The sequence below is a fragment of the Podarcis muralis genome, chromosome 18 (assembly GCF_964188315.1).
Source record: "Podarcis muralis chromosome 18, rPodMur119.hap1.1, whole genome shotgun sequence".
Lineage (NCBI taxonomy): Eukaryota > Metazoa > Chordata > Lepidosauria > Squamata > Lacertidae > Podarcis > Podarcis muralis.
The window spans coordinates 9,379,983-9,397,915 of NC_135672.1; the positions used below are offsets into that span (position 1 = coordinate 9,379,983).

Genomic DNA, 17,933 nt, shown 5'->3' on the forward strand with positions numbered 1-17,933 from the left:
TGTTCCCACTTTGCGGCTTCCCAAAAATCAGTGTCCGGTTGGGCACTGCCGCAGAGGGCAGAAGACCTGTCCTTTGCCCCACACACCCTAAGCGTCTTCGAGTTATTATAAACCTGTCTGCTCCAAGGAAGAAAAAACACACAAAGCCGACTGTCAAAATCTTTTTCTTCTTTTTTTCCTTTTCTCTGTTTACAGTACTTCCACGTCATTGGTGACTTAACTTCGCCTCGGGTATAAAGCCAAAGGTCTGGGCCAGCCAAGCACAGTTCGCTGGAGAAAATTGCCACCTCCGAAGTCTCTGACTTCCAACCACGATGCCCGGAGCCTCTCGCCTTGCCACCAGCCTCTGGGTGCTGTTCCTGCAGTCTCTCCTCTCCGGCGTGGTTGACCTGCGACCCCACGGCCCCCAAGACACCCACCCGCAACTGGAGGCTGTCAAACAAAGCATCCTGGACCGGTTTGGGGTGGAGAAACCTCCCAGCGTCCGAGGGGCTTTGGGTCAAGGTGAGCTGCAAGAGGCTCATCTGGTCTACCAGGAGATGCTGGCACAACTCAGAGCGAACCAGACCTTGCCACCGGCAGCGAAAACTGTTCATACCTTGAGGGCGAAAGGTAAGCTTCATTGCACCCATAAAGCTTTTTACGCAAAATCTGACATCATTCAGTTCACTTTCAATCTCCTAATTCCTTACGTTTCGATTTCCCAGCTGTGATGCTCCTATTGCATTACTTTACAAGCTCCCGTAACTGCCATTTATTTTATACTGCATTATGACTTATATTACTGTCATTTATTTATTCTCCTTCCCTTGCCTGCTGTTCGAATCCTGATCGTGGTTTCATTTGACTGTCGCTTTCTCTCTCTCTCTCTTTCTTTTTAATAATATTTTTATTAAACTTCCGAAAAATTTACACAGAAAATTCCAAATGCATTTCAAAAAGAGATTTCTTTTCTATTTTCGGCTTCCGAGACGTTTTCCTTATCCCTCTCCAATTTTGCTGCATCTTCACTCTCTTTTAAAAAATCATAATCGTAACACAATCGCCTCTCATTCTTTCTGCTGCTCATAGCTCAAAACCGAGGTCGCGGATTCTTCCTGCTGTAATTTTTCTTCAAATGATCCGAAAAGGACTTCCGTTCTTCAAAAAAATTAGATTTTCTGTTAGAAAATTTCCCCTTACTTTTTAGGAAGGAAAAAGTGAGTCTTATAGAGCAAAAAATACGGTACATTTTTTTGTGGTTTTCTTTTGTAGTTTCTTTTATATCTTTGTGTTTTGTATCTTTGTGTATTATTGTATTGTGTGTATCAGAAATCAATAATAATAAAAAGATTGTGTTCTTGCTAATAAAGAGTTAACTTGGCCTACTCTGTGTGATTTATTGCTGGCTCGCTCCTAACGTCTTCCTCTCTTCATTCTCTCCACAGTTAAGCTTCTGGGCCATGGATTGGCTGCAGGTCCAGGGGTCAACAGCGACCCACTCAGGCCCCTATACGGCCTGGAAGTCTCCAGGACAGCAGCGCTCAGCCGGGACCTCCATGTCTTTCGGGCTGAGCTGTCTCTGTCCAAGAAGTTCTCGGACGTCCCCAGCATCTCCCAGCTCAACTCGACCAGGTTGGCTCGCGTCAACATCTACAGACTGACCGGTGGGGATGGAGAAACCGCCACGCTCCTGGCCTCCCAGGTGGTTTTAAGAACCACACCCGTCCTCAGCCTCGGAGACGCCGTGGGGCAGTGGCTAGCCGGGCCCGACCCAAGGCTCCATTTGGGTCTGGAGTTTCCCACGGATGAGGCTGCCTCCATCCTGGAAGGGAGAGAGTGGCTCCCCTTGGAGGTCGAGACGCAGGAGCGCAGGCAGGTCCGGAAGCGGAGGCAGCTGGACGAGGAGTGCGGCAAAGGCGACACCAAATGCTGCCTCCGTTCGCTCAAGGTCTCCTTCGCTGACATCGGGTGGTCCGACTGGGTGCTGGCGCCCAGCAGCTACTCCATGAGGTTCTGTGAGGGTTCATGCCCCCACAACTACAAGCCGGCCAGCATGCACGCCCAAATCAAGGCCAGGCTCCATAGCCTGTCCGGGGAGACGCCCGCCCCCTGCTGCGTCCCCGCCGCCTACGAACCCATGGTCCTCATGCACTACGCCAGCGACGGGAAGGTGGTGACGCAGCTCTTCGATGACATGATCGTCACACGTTGCCATTGTGCGTAGCAGCCCGGCAAGGGCAGAGAGAGGGGTTCTGCGGGAAGCGGCGTCCTGTCTGTCCGGAGCAAGGGGACAATAGGAACAGCCCAGGCTCAGTGCCATCTCTGGTGCAAAACAGCACTTTTCGGGAGGATGTGTGTGTGATGAACATTGTCTCTTCTTGCCAGTGCATTGCCCAGTTGGCAGCTCCTTTTTATTACTAGGTCATTTTTTCTCAAAAGTCTGTCCTAGCCAACCAGGGACCTCTTTTATCAAAAGCCCGTTCCAACCCATCAGGGACTTCATTTCCTAAAAGACCATCCCAACCAGTCAGGGACGTTTTTCCCGAAAGCCCTTCCCAACCAATCAGGGATCAAGGACCTATCTTATCTTGGTCATCTTTTCTCGAAAGTCTGTCCTAGGCAACCAGGGACTTCTTTTATCAAAAGCCCGCCCCAACCCATCAGGGACCTCATTTCCTAAAAGACCATCCCAACCAATCAGGGACTTTTTCTCCAAAAGCCCTTCCCAACCAATCAGGGATCAAGGACCTATCTAGGCCATCTTTTCTCGAAAGTCTGTCCTTGGCAACCATGGACCACTTTTATCAAAAGCCCGTCCCAACTGGGATCTCTTTTCATAAAGCCCTGTCCCAACCAAAGACCTCTTATCTCAAAAGTCCGTCCCAACCAATCAGGGTTGGTCCCCTAAAAACCCAACCAATGGGGCATCGCAGTGTCAGCGAAACACCATTACAGGTTACAAGCACTTTAATGCAGCAAACAAAGAGCTTTATTTATAAGTGGGTGGTATTAAATGTGGAGGATAAGTAGTAATTCTGGGGTTCTTTGGGGGTGTATATGTCAAAAGCAGGGTCTTGCAGGGTGTGTGTGTGAGTGAGAGAGATGAGTTTGATCATGTCCCCCCGTTCTCTGAACACCTGTCAAAAAACCCCAACCTGTTTTGTGGTTCTAAATATGTGTGTGTGTGTGTGTGTGTGTGTGTGTGTGTGTTTTTAAAACCCGGTCCTCTTATTTATTGTTAACTTATTCTTGTTTGTGTTGCCAGTGTTTTGGACGTGCTGTTGGTTTGTATTATTTATATAAGATTTATCTGGAGACGGCTGGGGAGTAATGAAAATAGCAATAAAAAATTCTCTAAATAGGTCTTGTCTATGTTCTTCATTCCAAAGGTAAAGATTAGGGGCTTCAAACAGCCTTTCCACTATCTTGTACCCAACACAGAGACTCTACATCTGTCCCCAAATCCATTGGAGATTTCTAATGTTTCATCCAGCTGTTCCGAATCCCTTCTATAAAATCCTGGGGAATCTTGGAAGTATCATAGAATTGTGGTCCCACCCTCTGCGATGTAGGAGCCTTTTGCCCAATGCGGGACTCGAATTCGCAACCCCGAGATTAAAAGTCTCACCTTCTACCGACTGAGCTATCTCAGTCAGGAGGACTTATGACCGCCCACACCAGAACGGTTTATTTATTGTGAATCTCTCCCCACTGGAATATCTCAAAGGACTTTCGCAGTGAAAACATCCGGAATAAGGAAACAGTTTGAAACGATTAGTGGTAACGTAAAAGCAATTCCATATACAGTGGTACCTCGGGTTACATACGCTTCAGGTTACATACGCTTCAGGTTATACACTCCGCTAACCCAGAAATAGTGCTTCAGGTTAAGAACTTTGCTTCAGGATGAGAACAGAAATCGTGCTCCGGCCCCATTAGCTAAAGTGGTGCTTCAGGTTAAGAACAGTTTCAGGTTAAGAACAGACCTCCGGAACGAATTAAGTACGTAACCCGAGGTACCACTGTATAAATATATGCATACACTTACGAAGGGAGGGAGAGAGAAACTGGAGTTGACAGATTGGTACACACAAACCGGAAAGCCATCTGCAGACAAACGCCGGCTCCCTCGGCCTGAAAGCGAGATGAGCGCCGCAACCCCATAGTCGCCTTGGACTGGACTTAACCGTCCAGGGGTCCTTTATCTTTACCCCGAGTAAGACCATTGATCCAGCCAGCCAGGGTTTTTGCTCCTCTGGATAACAGTGGTTCTGTTTTCCTAGACATATTCTCGTTCTGGAGGCCCTGAATTCGAATCCTGGAACATTCTGCCTGCGAAGCTTTCCCCGATAAACGACCTGTTGCTTTAAGGGTCCCTCATAATTGTAATTATGTCCCTCATAATTGAAGAGGGGGCGTGGAGAGCCGCCTTAAACCAACTCAGCCCCTTGGTCCATCTCACTAATAATAATAATAATAATAATAATAATAATAATAATAATAATAATAATATATTATTTATACCCTGCCCATCTGGCTGGGTTTCCCCAGCCACTCTGGGCAGCTTCCAACAGGATATTAAAAACACAGTAAAACACCAAACATGAAAAACTTCCCTAAACAGGGCTGCCTTCAGATGTCTTCTGAAAGTCAGGTAGTTGTTTATTTCCCTGACATCTGATGGGAGGGCGTTCCACAGGGAGGGTGCCACCACCAAGAAGACCCTCTGCCTGGTTCCCTGTAACCTCACTTCTCACAGGGAGGGAACCACCAGAAGGCCCTCGGAGCTGGACCTCAGTGTCCGGGCTGGACGATGGGGGTGAAGACTCTCCTTCAGGTATACTGAGCTGAGGTAGCGGCTCTCTGAGGTTTCAATGCCATGGATTGAACTTGCTGCTGAGCTACTCACCTTCCCCTGCAATATAAGGTGTTAGTCCTCAAGGCGATGAATAAAGGGAGCGTATTGCCAAGGGAAATGTGCTGGCTGGGTTTCCATGCCTTGCCCTTTCTCATAATAATAATAATAATAATAATAATAATAATAATAATAATAATAATAATTTATACCCCGCCCTCCCCGGCCAGAGCCGGGCTCAGGGCGGCTAACACCAGTAAAATTACAGTAAAAACATAAGGGGGGGGACCAATTTAAAATGCAGGCTAAAATGCAATTTAAAATGCAGCCTCATTTTAAAAGTAGCCCATAGATCAAAACCGTAAGGGGAGGGAAACATAAGGGTCAGACTGAGTCCAAACCAAAGGCCAGGTGGAACAGCTCTGTCTTGCAGGCCCTGCGGAAAGATGTCAAGTCCCGCAGGGCCCTGGTCTCTTGTGACAGAGCGTTCCACCAAGTCGGGGCCAGTACTGAAAAGGCCCCGGCTCTAGTTGAGACCCTCTACACGCCTCTGCCGGGAGGAATAGCAGCGTCCTCGCCCAAACGCTTCTCCCGGCCCAGCCTGTGTGACTGAACCGCACACTAGAAATCTGGGTGCCTTTTCCCCCTGGGCCAACCTCACTGTGCTGGCTGGGAGGAATTGTTGTTGTTGTCTAGTCGTTTAGTCGTGTCCGATTCTTTGTGACCCCCTGGACCAGAGCACGCCAGGCCCTCCTGTCTTCCACTGCCTCCCGCAGTTTGGTCAAACTCATGCTGGTAGCTTCGAGAACACTGTCCCACCATCTCGTCCTCTGTCGCCCCCTTCTCCTTGCGCCCTCCATCTTTCCCAACATCAGGGTCTTTTCCAGGGAGTCTTCTCTTCTCATGAGGAGGCCAAAGTACTGGAGCCTCAGCTTCAGGATCTGTCCTTCCATTGAGCTCTCAAGGCTGATTTCCTTCAGAATGGAGAGGTTTGATCTTCTTGCAGTCCATGGGACTCTCAAGAGTCTCCTCCAGCACCAGAATTCAAAAGCATCCATTCTCCGGCGATCAGCCTTCTTTATGGTCCAGCTCTCACTTCCATATATCACTACTGGGAAAACCATGGCTTTAACTATACGGACCTTTGTTGGCAAGGTGATGTCTCTACTTTTTAAGATGCTGTCTAGGTTTGTCATTGCTTTTCTCCCAAGAAGCAGGCGTCTTTTAATTTCGTGGCTGCCGGGAGGAATAGCAGCATCAACATTGCAGCGTGGAGGGGTTGGTCTGGATGACCCTTCGGTTCCCTTCCAGCTCTCCATTTCTACGGTTCCAAGTTCATTTGCTCATCCTCTGCAAAGGGTTCTCCGAAGCCTTTGCCTCGTTGGCGGCCTTGGAATAAGCTCTCTGTGTCTCTCCCTGGCCTTGAGGCTATCAGCGACGGGCATAAACTCTGGGCTTCCAGCCAGCCTGGCAAAGAGGCTATAGTCTGCCGGAATGCCAGCCCAGAAGGCAAGGCAAACGGGCTCATCCTGCACCTTTCCCCCTCCGATTTCCTTTCTGGAGCTGAGTTGCCAGGCTGTTACGAGGAACCAGGGATCGCGTTCTCCCCATCTCACTTAGCAATTGCACACAAAAATTTCTCATTTTAGTTTATCTCTTATTTATTGCGTTATACACCCCGTTTCCCCCCCACACACACACACACACTCCGAAGTAGCTTGAATTTGCTGTACATAGTTCTTCCCCATTTAATCCGCCCGGCACAACGACCTTGCAAGGTAGGCCGACGAAACAAAAAGGGAAATTAAATGAGCAGCGCCCTGTGTTGGAGAGATGGAGGGATGGCGTCTGATTGCTCCTGGAGCAGCTAAGTGGCGAAGTTTAATCTCAAGTTTGTGGGTTCGAGCCGTGCATTGCAGGGGGGTCTATTCCAACTCTGCAATTCTAGCTAGACTGGTTACTGAGAGCGGCCGCCGAGACCATAACACCGGTCCCGAAAGATCTTCATTGGCTCCCAGTACGTTTCCGAGCACAATTCAAAGTGTTGCCGTTGACCTTGAAAGCCCTAAATGGCCTCGGTCCAGTAGACCTGAAGAAGCGTCTCCACCCCCATCCTTCCACCCAGACACTGAGGTCCAACTCCGAGGGCCTTCTGGCGGTTCCCTCCCTGCGAGAAGTGAGGTTACAGGGAACCAGGCAGAGGGCCTTCTTGGTGGTGGTGCCTGCCCTGTGGAACGCCCTCCCAGCAGATGTCAAGGCAATAAACAACTATTTTACTTTTAAAAGACAACTGAAAGCGTCCCTGTTTAGGGAAGTTTTTAATGTCTGTCGCTGTGTTGTTTCTAATATTTGGTTGGAAGCCGCCCAGAGTGGCTGGGGAAACCCAGCCAGATGGGCGGGGTATAAATAATAAATTGTTATTATTACGGTATATGGTTCTAAGTCGGTGGTTATAGCACATGGCTGTCTATTCCCCAAGGAGCTTGAGATGGCATACAGTGGTGCCTCGCAAGACGAAAAGAATCCGTTCTGCGAGTCTCTTCGTCTTGCGGTTTTTTCGTCTTGCGAAGCAAGCCCATTAGCGGCTTAGCGGATCAGCTGATAAGCGGCTTAGCGGATCAGCTGATAAGCGGCTTAGCGGATCAGCTGATAAGCGGCTTAGCGGATCAGCTGTTAAGCGGCTTAGCGGATCAGCTGATAAGTGGCTTAGCGGCTTAGCGGATCAGCTGTTAAGCGTCTTAGCGGATCAGCTGATAAGCGGCTTAGCGATCAGCTGTTAAGCGGCTTAGCGGATCAGCTGTTAAGCGGCTTAGCGGATCAGCTGTTAAGCGGCTTAGCGGATCAGCTGATAAGCGGCTTAGCGGATCAGCTGATAAGCGGCTTAGCGATCAGCTGTTAAGCGGCTTAGCGGATCAGCTGTTAAGCGGCTTAGCGGCTTGGGGAAAAGGGGGGGGGGAGGAAAAAAACCCTGCAGGAACTCGCAATACATTTTCGTCTTGCGAAGCAAGCCCATAGGAAATTCGTTTTGCAAAGCACCTCCAAAACGGAAAACCCTTTCATCTAGCGGGTTTTCCGTCTTACGAGGCATTCGTCTTGCGGGGCACCACTGTATGTAGTTCTTCCTCCTTCTCATCCCTCTCTCTCTCTCTCTCTCTCTCTCTCTCTCTCTCTCTCTCTTATTTTATCTTTTTGTGTGTGTGTTAACTGTTTTCAGGGTGTTGTGTATGTGTGTTTTTCCACACTCAAGCAGTGTATACATTTGCGAAATAAATGAATATCAGCCCACCCTCATCTCTGAGACCCCCTCAGATACCAGAACTGGATCCCTCTGGCCCGGGATTTATGGTCCATGTTGTTTTCTACGAATCTGGATTATTGGAATCGTAGAACAGAACAGTAGAATCACAAGAGTTAAAAGGGACCCGGTATTTAGGCAATACAAAGAAATTAGCAACCGGATATCGCAAGTTCTTGGTCTTATATATGACCTTGGCAACTCAAGTAGGAATTGCCGCTCAGCAGAAAACAGCCCAGAATCCGACGCTGAGCGCTTGGTATCAGGAATATGAAGAAAATGACACATAATTTGAGATTTGGCTGAGGACTGGAATCTTCAGACGCGCTTTATTTCATACACAGCACAGCAGAGCCATCATTCTCAAGGCCACCTACGCCTGGCGCATCTGGAATTGAACTTGATAATCAGATAACGCTGATAGTCTTGGACTTTGTTATTTTAACCTCGGTGCAATGGGGACTCCCGCAGTGTTTTATAGTTTTGTTTTCCACCTTCTGGTGTCCATCTGTTGTCGCAACGGTTCCTCTCTGCAAAATGAATTTTAAAAACAAAAGAGAACTTCTTATCCCAGACTCCTATTTGTATAAAGTCGATAGACAGTGAGCCGGAAAGTTTCACAATGTGAGGGGAGACCTCCTCTCGTTTTCATTTTTACCCATGGATGTAATAAAAACTGCCAATCAGCTGAGAAAATGTCTGGTTTCAATGACACCTTTGACCGGACCGTGGCTTGGTTCAGCGGCACAATGACCAGAGGAAGACCAAAATATCGCCTATCTCCCCTCTCACAACAGTACAAACACAACACGTAGTGTCAGAGCTGCCCCTGGTCCCAGCTCACAAAGGACCAACGCCAGTTCCTCTTTATATACAGAAGTCTTTATTGAAGTTCATTATTGGTTTGACAGCCGTGGCGCGCAGCCCTATGTCTGAAACCCTAGACCGTCGAAGCTCCGTCTGAGTTTCCTCCCCCCAGACACCAGTTTAAGACCCTAGCCTTGCTCCACCTCTTCCTCTGCTCCCTCCTCCTCTGGGTCCGCTTGTCCGCCGAGGTCCTGCCCTTCCTAGACTCTTCTGACGCTGAGTCCCCTGAGTCTTCCCCCTCCCTCCGGCGAGCTTTAGGACCTGGTTCCCAATCCGGGCTTTCTGCTGTCCCGCGCGCCTGTACATTTGAACTTGGCGCGCGCGCCCAGCCTGCCACCTTCCTTCTGACCGTTATACTGCTCCTGTCGCTGCTTCCCTCTTTGGGGATGCCAGCTGGGTCTGACTCCTCCTCCCTGCTTGCCGGAGGAGATGCTGACTCTGACCTATGGGGCTCTTCCCCCCCACTACGCTCTGGTGGGGAAGCTGGTCCTGATTTCCAGCTACTGCTTTGGGAGTCTCCGCTGGCCCCCTGCTTCTGGTGTGTCCCCCCTGGGACCCCCCTTGCCCTGGCCATCGGCGCCCCCTTCTGGAAATCTTCTGATTCACTGGAGAGGCTCATGGAATCTCTCGGGTCACTGTCATTCTGCCCTCCGCTGCCCTCAGATTCTTCCCCTTCGCTCTCCATTTCCTCTCTCCCCTGCGCCTCTGCTCCTGAGCCCCTGACACGTAGGCTAATAGTTAGTAGAAATAATAGTAGACTGGACCTAACGGTCAGGGGTCCCTTTACCTGTACTGTTTTCATCAGAGAAATGTTGACGGGTACGCTGATTATTTCTGCTTTTAGTTAAGTATTTTTATTTATTTACTTGAGGGGTGGGGCCTCTGCCTCCATGTCCTCCTCCGGGCTATGCCCTTGCTCAGGGGTCCCCAAACTAAGACCTGCGGGCCGGATAAGGCCCGAGGGACTCGTTTATCCGGCCTGCGGCGACCGCCACCGCCCGTTGCCGCCACCCGTTCTTACCGGCGCTGCGCAGATGCCCACTTCCGGGTCAGAGAAGCACCGGAAATAGCTTGAGCGCATGCGCAAGCGTTATTTCCGGTGCACATCTGGGTCGGAGGAGGTCCGTGCACATGCGCACAAGCTATTTCCGGTGCTCCTCTGACCCGGAAGTGCGCCGGAAATAGCGTGTTCGCACGCGTATGGGCACGCGCTCTCCCGCCCTCCGGCCCGCCGTGCGATCGGCGCTGGAGACACTGGCCTGAGGCGCAGTAAGTTTGCTGACCGCTGCCCTTACTTTATCATAAACAGTTCCCACGCCTCTCCACCCCCTCCCCCCAGGTTGGCTTTTGCAAAAACACCTTTGCTTTCCCTGAACCTTCCTCCTAACCTCGAGTTTTCTGACCCCTTGAGCTCAGCAGGCGAGAAAATTGTGCCCGGAAGCTGAGTGGGGCGCAGGAGGGGAAGGGCAAAGGTGGCATTTCTGAAGACGCTCCTTGATCTCTGACTCAGTGAAACAGCCAGCTGGGATGTTTAGCTGGAAGGGATCAGGGATCATCTCTGGAGATCGTCCCACGCCGAGCCCTGGTGACTGGCAGTGGGATGGCGCACTCAAGTTCCTAGTCCATATGGAGGCAGTTTCCCCTCGGGAGCACCTGGTTGGCTATTGAGAGAACAAGGTGCTGTTCTAGAGGAGCCGCTCGTCGGAGCCAGCGATTGTTTGCGAGCGAATTAAATTGGTACGCCACTTTTTGTCCAAAGACCACGGTGCAGTTTTGCAACATAAAACACAAAGGGTTTGAACCTGGCTTAGAATCATAGAACCATAGAATCATAGAGTTGGAAGAGACCACAAGGGCCATCGAGTCCAACCCCCTGCCAAGCAGGAAACACCACCAGAGCACTCCTGACATATGGTTGTCAAGCCTCTGCTTAAAGACCTCCAAAGAAGGAGACTCCACCACACTCCTTGGCAGCAAATTCCACTGTCCAACAGCTCTTACTGTCAGGAAGTTCTTCCTCATGTTTAGGTGGAATCTTCTTTCTTGTAGTTTGGATCCATTGCTCCGTGTCCGCTTCTCTGGAGCAGCAGAAAACAACCTTTCTCCCTCCTCTATATGACATCCTTTTATGTATTTGAACATGGCTATCATATCACCCCTTAACCTCCTCTTCTCCAGGCTAAACATGCCCAGCTCCCTTAGCCATTCCTCATAAGGCATCGTTTCCAGGCCTTTGACCATTTTGGTTGCCCTCCTCTGGACACGTTCCAGTTTGTCAGTGTCCTTGAACCTCTGTGTTAGGGAACTGTGGTAGCTTGTATCTCAACAGCCGAAGCAGAGACATTTACCTGAGGAATCTTTCGACGTCAAGCGACTGATAACCTTGGAGAGGTTCTTCGAAGACCAGAAACCTCCTCAGTTGCACTTTGAGGAAGCCAGAAAACTGGTTAAGCAACTGGAAATTTTCCATTTCACCGGCTGATAAAGCCTGACTTAAAAGATGCCTTTATTACCTGAAAAAACACCTTCCCTCCTTTAAAGAAGTTGAGTTTGAATTACATTGCGTGCTATAGGCAAACCGCAGCCCTGGCGCACACAAAATGCTAGGCAAACCATGGTTTTGTGTGAACAGGCAAGCAATTGGGCTTCAGTAGGGGGAGATAGGAAACCAGGGGAGATTGGCTTCTTCCTACAATTTGAATGGTATCATTATTCTATTATATAAGGTAAAGGGACCCCTGACCATTAGGTCCAGTCGTGGCCGACCCTGGGGTTGCGGTGCTCATCTCGCTTTACTGGCCGAGGGAGCCGGCGTACAGCTTCCGGGTCATGTGGCCAGCAGGACTAAGCCGCTTCTGGCGAACCAGAGCAGCACATGGAAACGCCATTTACCTTCCCACCGGAGTGGTACCTATTTATCTACTTGCGCTTTGATGTGCTTTCGAACTGCTAGGTTGGCAGGAGCAGGGACTGAGCAATGGGAGCTAACCCCGTTGCGGGGATTCGAACCGCCGACCTTCTGATCAGCAAGCCCAAGAGGCTCAGTGGTTTAGACCACAGCGCCACCCGCGTCCCGAGATGAAAACAGTAGGGCTGCCATATTTCAAAAAGTAAAATCCAGGACACCTCAAAAGTGTGGTTTTTTTTAGGAAGACCCAAAATCACTGAGCATTTGGGAAATGGGAAGAAGTCCCAGCGAAAGAAGAATGGATACAAAAACTTACGGGATACGCAGAAGTGGCGAAACTTACTGGGGGGAAATAAGAAATCAAGATAACAATTTTTTATATATATAAAAGAATGGAAATGGTTTATTGAATATTTACAAACTGTAAACAGATAAGAAGATTGGCAGGATTATTGTAGTGACCTGCAGTTTTAGAAGAGTATATATTTAAAGTACGGTAGATTAATAAACGAGTAGATTAAGTTGATTTGGAATGTGCAGAAAATATAAAAAGCAGATTTAAGGAACCGCAGAAAGAGGGGGAATGAAGTCTGGTTTTGAAATGTTAAAAGGATATTAAAATTACTGAAACGTATAAAACTAAAAATCATAAAATAATTTAAAAATCCAAAATTGATTAACCTTTTTTTGGGGGGGGGGAACCACCAAAATTGTTGAGCTTTCTTATAGAAAACCTGGAAGTTATTGAGCTTTTTGTAGAGAAACCCCAAAGTCATTGAACTTTTTAGACAAAGTAACGCTCCGAAAACGCAATTTTCGGGTTTACTTCCTAAGATCCAGAACAAACAACTGCCGCCAGAGCTCACCCCCAGAGGCATACTCCATTGTCTCTCAAGACAAACAGATGCCAATAATATACTATGAGCTGGACTAACGTAATACTCAAGCCCACATGTGACAAGTGATTGATAAATTAAACTTCCGAACAACAAGGTCTGTATCCCATGTTAGAGCAGACATATGGAACTGGATTAAAATTAAATCTCTTTAGCTGAAATTGCTGCATGGCAGGGGTTGGCTAGATGAACACTGGGGTCCCTTCGAACTCTAGAGTTTTTTGTTTTTTTTTAATTCATGGAAATGGCTCGTCTATTTAGTTCAACCGTTCTTCTAAGGAGAATTATTTCTGAAACCCTGAGCGGCAGGTAGACACCTCCCCCAAAATGGGCCGGCTCACGTGCTTCAAATTGACTCTGGCTGACCAACTGCAGGTTAGGCAACGCAAGTGTCGCAGAACACACACCCCCCCCAATCATTCAGTTTGTACAAACTTCACACACACTCACACTCACACACTACATACGCTACGCTTCTGTTATCAATTCATAGAAAATCAACCATACATCAGATTTGCACCGTTCCACTTTTATTTTACTCCATGAAGGAAGGACTACAAAATGGGGAAGGTTTGATACAGGCCAGACATAATCCCTTGAGCATCCCAGCACATCCACAGGAGCCCTGCCCAGTTGCTATGCCAACCTTGATGGTCCTAGACAGAAGACCATCAAGATCACAAAGAACTTGCATATGGGAGTGGATTCAGCACGGACTGGAACAAAGGACAATGATCAGATCTTCCCTCTGGGGGCAGGAAACTGCAAACTCCCCTCTGTCACCTGGAAAGTACTCATGGGGAGGGGGAAAGGAGGAACCAGCCAGGTGACAGGACACTCAGGTTACCTCCACAACCCCTCCCTCAACCCCTCCTTTCTGTGATGTATGTATGATGTTTCTGGGGGTGGTCTTGATCTACAGGGTGGCAATTTAAAAAGTCTTTATAAGACCTTGCACGCCGTTTTTCTGGGTCCCTCCTCTCTCCTGTGGGTGAGGGGAGCACCCTGTTGCAACAGTTCAATAAAGGCCACGCCTACAGGCTGCTGTTTTGCTCCAAGTTATCCTGGTCGGTGTCTTTGTTTTTGTCCAAGGGAGCCCTCGGATTTTCCCGTTAACACAAGCTACTAGTCCATATGGAGGCCCAAGCGATCTCCTCCCTCCGTGGGGCGGGGAGGGACAAAGCAGGGGTAAAGACTTGGGTCAGAGAGTTGTGAAAAAGGAAGATACCCCGGAGGTTTCCAGGAGGGGCGAGGCGGTTGTTTCATGAGGCCTCTTCAAGGAAGGCCTGAGCACGTTCCGAAAACAGAAGGCAAAAGGTGGAGTTTATCAGCCGTGGGAAAATGCCTGCTCTCAATGGCCATTTCCTTTATGTACAGTGGTACCTCGGGTTGCAGGGACGCGGGTGGTGTTGTGGTCTAAACCACAGAGCCTAGGGTTTGCCGATCAGAAGGTCGGCAGTTCGAATCCCCACGACAGGGTGAGCTCCCGTTGCTCGGTCCCTGCTCCTGCCAACCTAGCAGTTTGAAAGCACGTCAAAGTACAAGTAGATAAATAGGTACCACTCTGGTGGGAAGATAAACGGCGTTTCCGTGCGCTGCTCTGGTTCGCCAGAAGCAGCTTAGTCATGCTGGCCACATGACCCGGAAGCTGCACTGCCTCTTTTTAAGCATGAGGAGGAGGCCAAATGGCAGGTTATCCTGTTGCCATTTGGGGGCAAAGCGGGACTCTTCCTGGCCCCAGGGAGGGCTGCCCCGCCACCAGGATTCGCATCTGGGACTTCGCATCTGGAAGAAAGCCCTTGCATAGAGTTTGCAGCGTCAGTGACCTGGTGCTCTCTCGATGTTGGGGACCCCAACTGCCATCAGCCCCGGTCAGCATGCCCAATGGTCAGAGCTGGTGGGCACGTGAGACCCCGTAGCTGCATCATCCCAAGAGAGATGGTGGCAGAAGTGGGATCTCCTCCGCCGACAGACCAGCAGTGCGAAAACGGGCCTCTCCTACGGATTTAGTTGGCCCTTCTTTGCCAAACGATAAATCAGAATCCTAGTCCTCATGAACCCGATTTAAATCGCAACGTGGGAAGAGACTGGCCTACCTTGCACGGACTGGCAGCAGCGGCCTGGCCCAGAGATGCTATCTCGGGGTGGTCTGCCTGCCTGCAAAGCAGTTGCTCTAACCACTGCGCCACACAGCCCTGCCTTTCCGAGGGGTCTCGGGGGAAAAACCGGACCCTCCGAACCCATTGCCCCGGTTTGTTTTTCTCCAAACCGCTCAAGGGACGGGGAAGAATGCCCTCTGCCCCACCTGCAAGAAATTATAGGGCAGAGATCGCTGGAGGGTGTTTCTGCAGAAACAAACACCCTGTAGGCTCCCTGGATTTCTAGGAACTGAGCCTGCGATGGGAAGATAAATAGGGGCCGTGTCTAACTGCTTCTCATATTTGGGGAAGGGGTGGAATGTTGCCTCGGGCAGGCCAGGTGAGAGACACCTGTTGTGTGAGCCCCGCCGCACACACCCTATTCCTCAGGTGCCATTCCGCCGAGTCTTGTTTTGACCATGTGCGTTTGAGGGCGGGAGAGAGCATTCCTGCTTTGTTTTATTATGAGAAAAACACTGCTCCCTTTCCCTTATGGAGTATCTAAGAGCCCGTCTAAGTGACGCGGGTGGCGCTGTGGGTTAAACCACAGAGCCTAGGGCTTGCCGATCAGAAGGTCGGCGGTTCGAATCCCCGCAACGATGGGGTGAGCTCCCGTTGCTCAGTCCCAGCTCTTGCCTACCTAGCAGTTTGAAAGCATGTCAAGTGCAAGTAGATAAATAGGTACCGCTCCGGCGGGAAGGTAAATGGTGTTTCTGTGCGCTGCTCTGGTTCGCCAGAAGCGGCTTAGTCCTGCTGGCCACATGACCCGGAAGCGGTACGCCGGCTCCCTCGGCCAGTAAATCGAGATGAGCGCCACAACCCCAGAGTCGTCCGCGACTGGACTTAATGGTTAGGGGTCCCTTTACCTTTAAGAGCACATCTAGAGTCCTTAAGTAGGTTTTCTATCAGTAGGATAAAATAGATGTCTTTTAAAGATAGGATAGCTGCTTATTTCTTTCACATCTGAAGGGAGGGTGTTCCACTGGGTGGACGCCACCACCGAGAAGGCCCTCTGTCTGGTTTCCTGTAACCTCACTTCTTGCAATGAGGGAACCACCAGAAGGCCCTCGGCGCTGGATCTCGCTGAGGGGGTGGAGACGCTCCTTCAGGTATCCTGGACCGAGGCCATTTAGGGCTTTCAAGGTCAGCACCAACACTTTGAATGGTGCTCGGAAACGTCCTGGGAGCCAATGCAGATCTCTCAGGACTGGTGTTATGTGGTCCCGGTGGCCACTCCCAGTCACCAGTCTGGCTGCCGCATTCTGGATTAGTTGCAGTTTCTGGGTCCCCTTCAAAGGCAGCCCCACGTAGAGCGCATGGCAGTAGTCCAAGCGGGAGATAACCAGAGCATGCACCACTCTGGCGAGGCAGTCCGCAGGCAGGTAGGGTCTCATCCTGCGTACCAGGTGGAGCTGCCCTGGACACAGAACTGACCTGCGCCTCCATGGACAGCTGTGAGTCCAAAATGACTCCCAGGCTGCACACCTGGTCCTTCAGGGGCACAGTTACCCCATTCAGGACCAGGGAGTCCTCCACACCCGTCCGCCCCCTGTCCCCCCAAAACAGTCCTTCTGTCTTGTCAACGGTCAGAAAAGGGGAGCAGCCGCCGAACCAGGGTGTTGCTTGAGCTTTGAACTGCTTTGAACTCCTGTAGCCCAGTAAATAAAGTGTGATCATCGTGTGATTTGCTATGTCTCACTTTCCCGATGGCTTGATGAATCTCATTTCCTGCACAGGTTTTGTTCAGTTTATACTCCCGTGCGATCAGGAATCCCCCAGCCTGGCTAGGAATCCGGACAATTTTATGGCAAGTGACGAAAGGACGCAGAGAGAGAACGAGGGTGTTTAGTACCTTTGAGTCATAACTTGTGTTGCAAAAGAGAGTGAGAAAGAAAGAAAGAAAGTGTAATAGGAATTTTATGCTCTTAAATATATGATAATGTTCATAAGTGTACCAACCAAGCACATACATAGATCAGAACAGGAAGGCCAACCTGGAACCATTTTGATTCCTAAACTGAGCAAATGTTTTCTCTGCAAGGTCAAAGTGGAAAAGCCTCCCTATTGTCTTTTCCTTCACAAATCCTGTCTTAAGGGTATGTCTCATGTTTGAATAGGGTGTGAGCCTGTGACCTGGCCCAGGAACTAAGTATTTATCACTACAAAAGACTGGCCAGGCTCCCCAGGCAATCCAGTCAAGTAACCTGCCAGACAGGAGATAAACAACAACAGGAGAAAAACAACATTCAAATTTCTGCTGTAGACAGCCTTCTCTGTGATGTAGGTGTGATGTATCTGAGGGGTGGTCTTAGGTTACACCCCTTCTGTGATGTATGTATGATGTTTCTGGGAGTGGTCTTGATCTACAGGGTGGCAATTTCAAAAGTCTTTATAAGGCCTTGCACGCCATTTTTCTGGGTCCCCCCTCTCTCCTGCGGGTGAGGGGAGCACCCTGTTGCAACAGTTCAATAAAAGCCAAGGCTACAGGCTGCTGTTGTGGGGAGGAGAATTTTGCTGGGCAGGCAACACAGAGCTGCTTCGGTCGGCCTCCGTTTGTCTCGAGAGACAATGGAGTACACCTCCAAGGTTGAAGTCAAACCCACCCCCCAAATTGGCCTAAATTTACATCCTTTTGCATGAGAACCAGGTCCCTCAAGTCTTTTAGGTCCCTAGTAAGAAAAACTGGACCATGAAGAAGGCTGATCGCCGAAGAATTAATGCTTTTGAATTCTGGTGCTGGAGGAGACTCTTGAGAGTCCCATGAACTGCAAGAAGATCAAACCTCTCCATTCGGAAGGAAATCAGCCCTGAGTGCTCACTGGAAGGACAGATCCTGAAGCTGAGGCTCCAAGACTTTGGCCACCTCATGAGAAGAGAAGACTCCCTGGAAAAGACCCTGATGTTGGGAAAGATGGAGGGCACAAGGAGAAGGGGGCGACAGAGGACGAGATGGTGGGACAGTGTTCTCGAAGCTACCGGCATGAGTTTGACC

At 49.8% G+C, this 17,933-nt stretch overlaps 1 protein-coding gene across 1 annotated transcript; it reads left to right on the forward strand.

Annotated features, from left to right (window-relative positions):
- The first annotated feature begins 93 nt into the window (after positions 1 to 93).
- Positions 94 to 3,343, forward strand: GDF15 (growth differentiation factor 15). The gene is made up of 2 exons (XM_028713769.2): positions 94 to 612; positions 1,428 to 3,343. Exons 1-2 carry the CDS (start codon positions 315 to 317, stop codon positions 2,204 to 2,206), a joined length of 1,077 nt encoding a protein of 358 aa, XP_028569602.2. The 5' UTR covers positions 94 to 314; the 3' UTR covers positions 2,207 to 3,343.
- Positions 3,344 to 17,933: the final 14,590 nt, after the last annotated feature.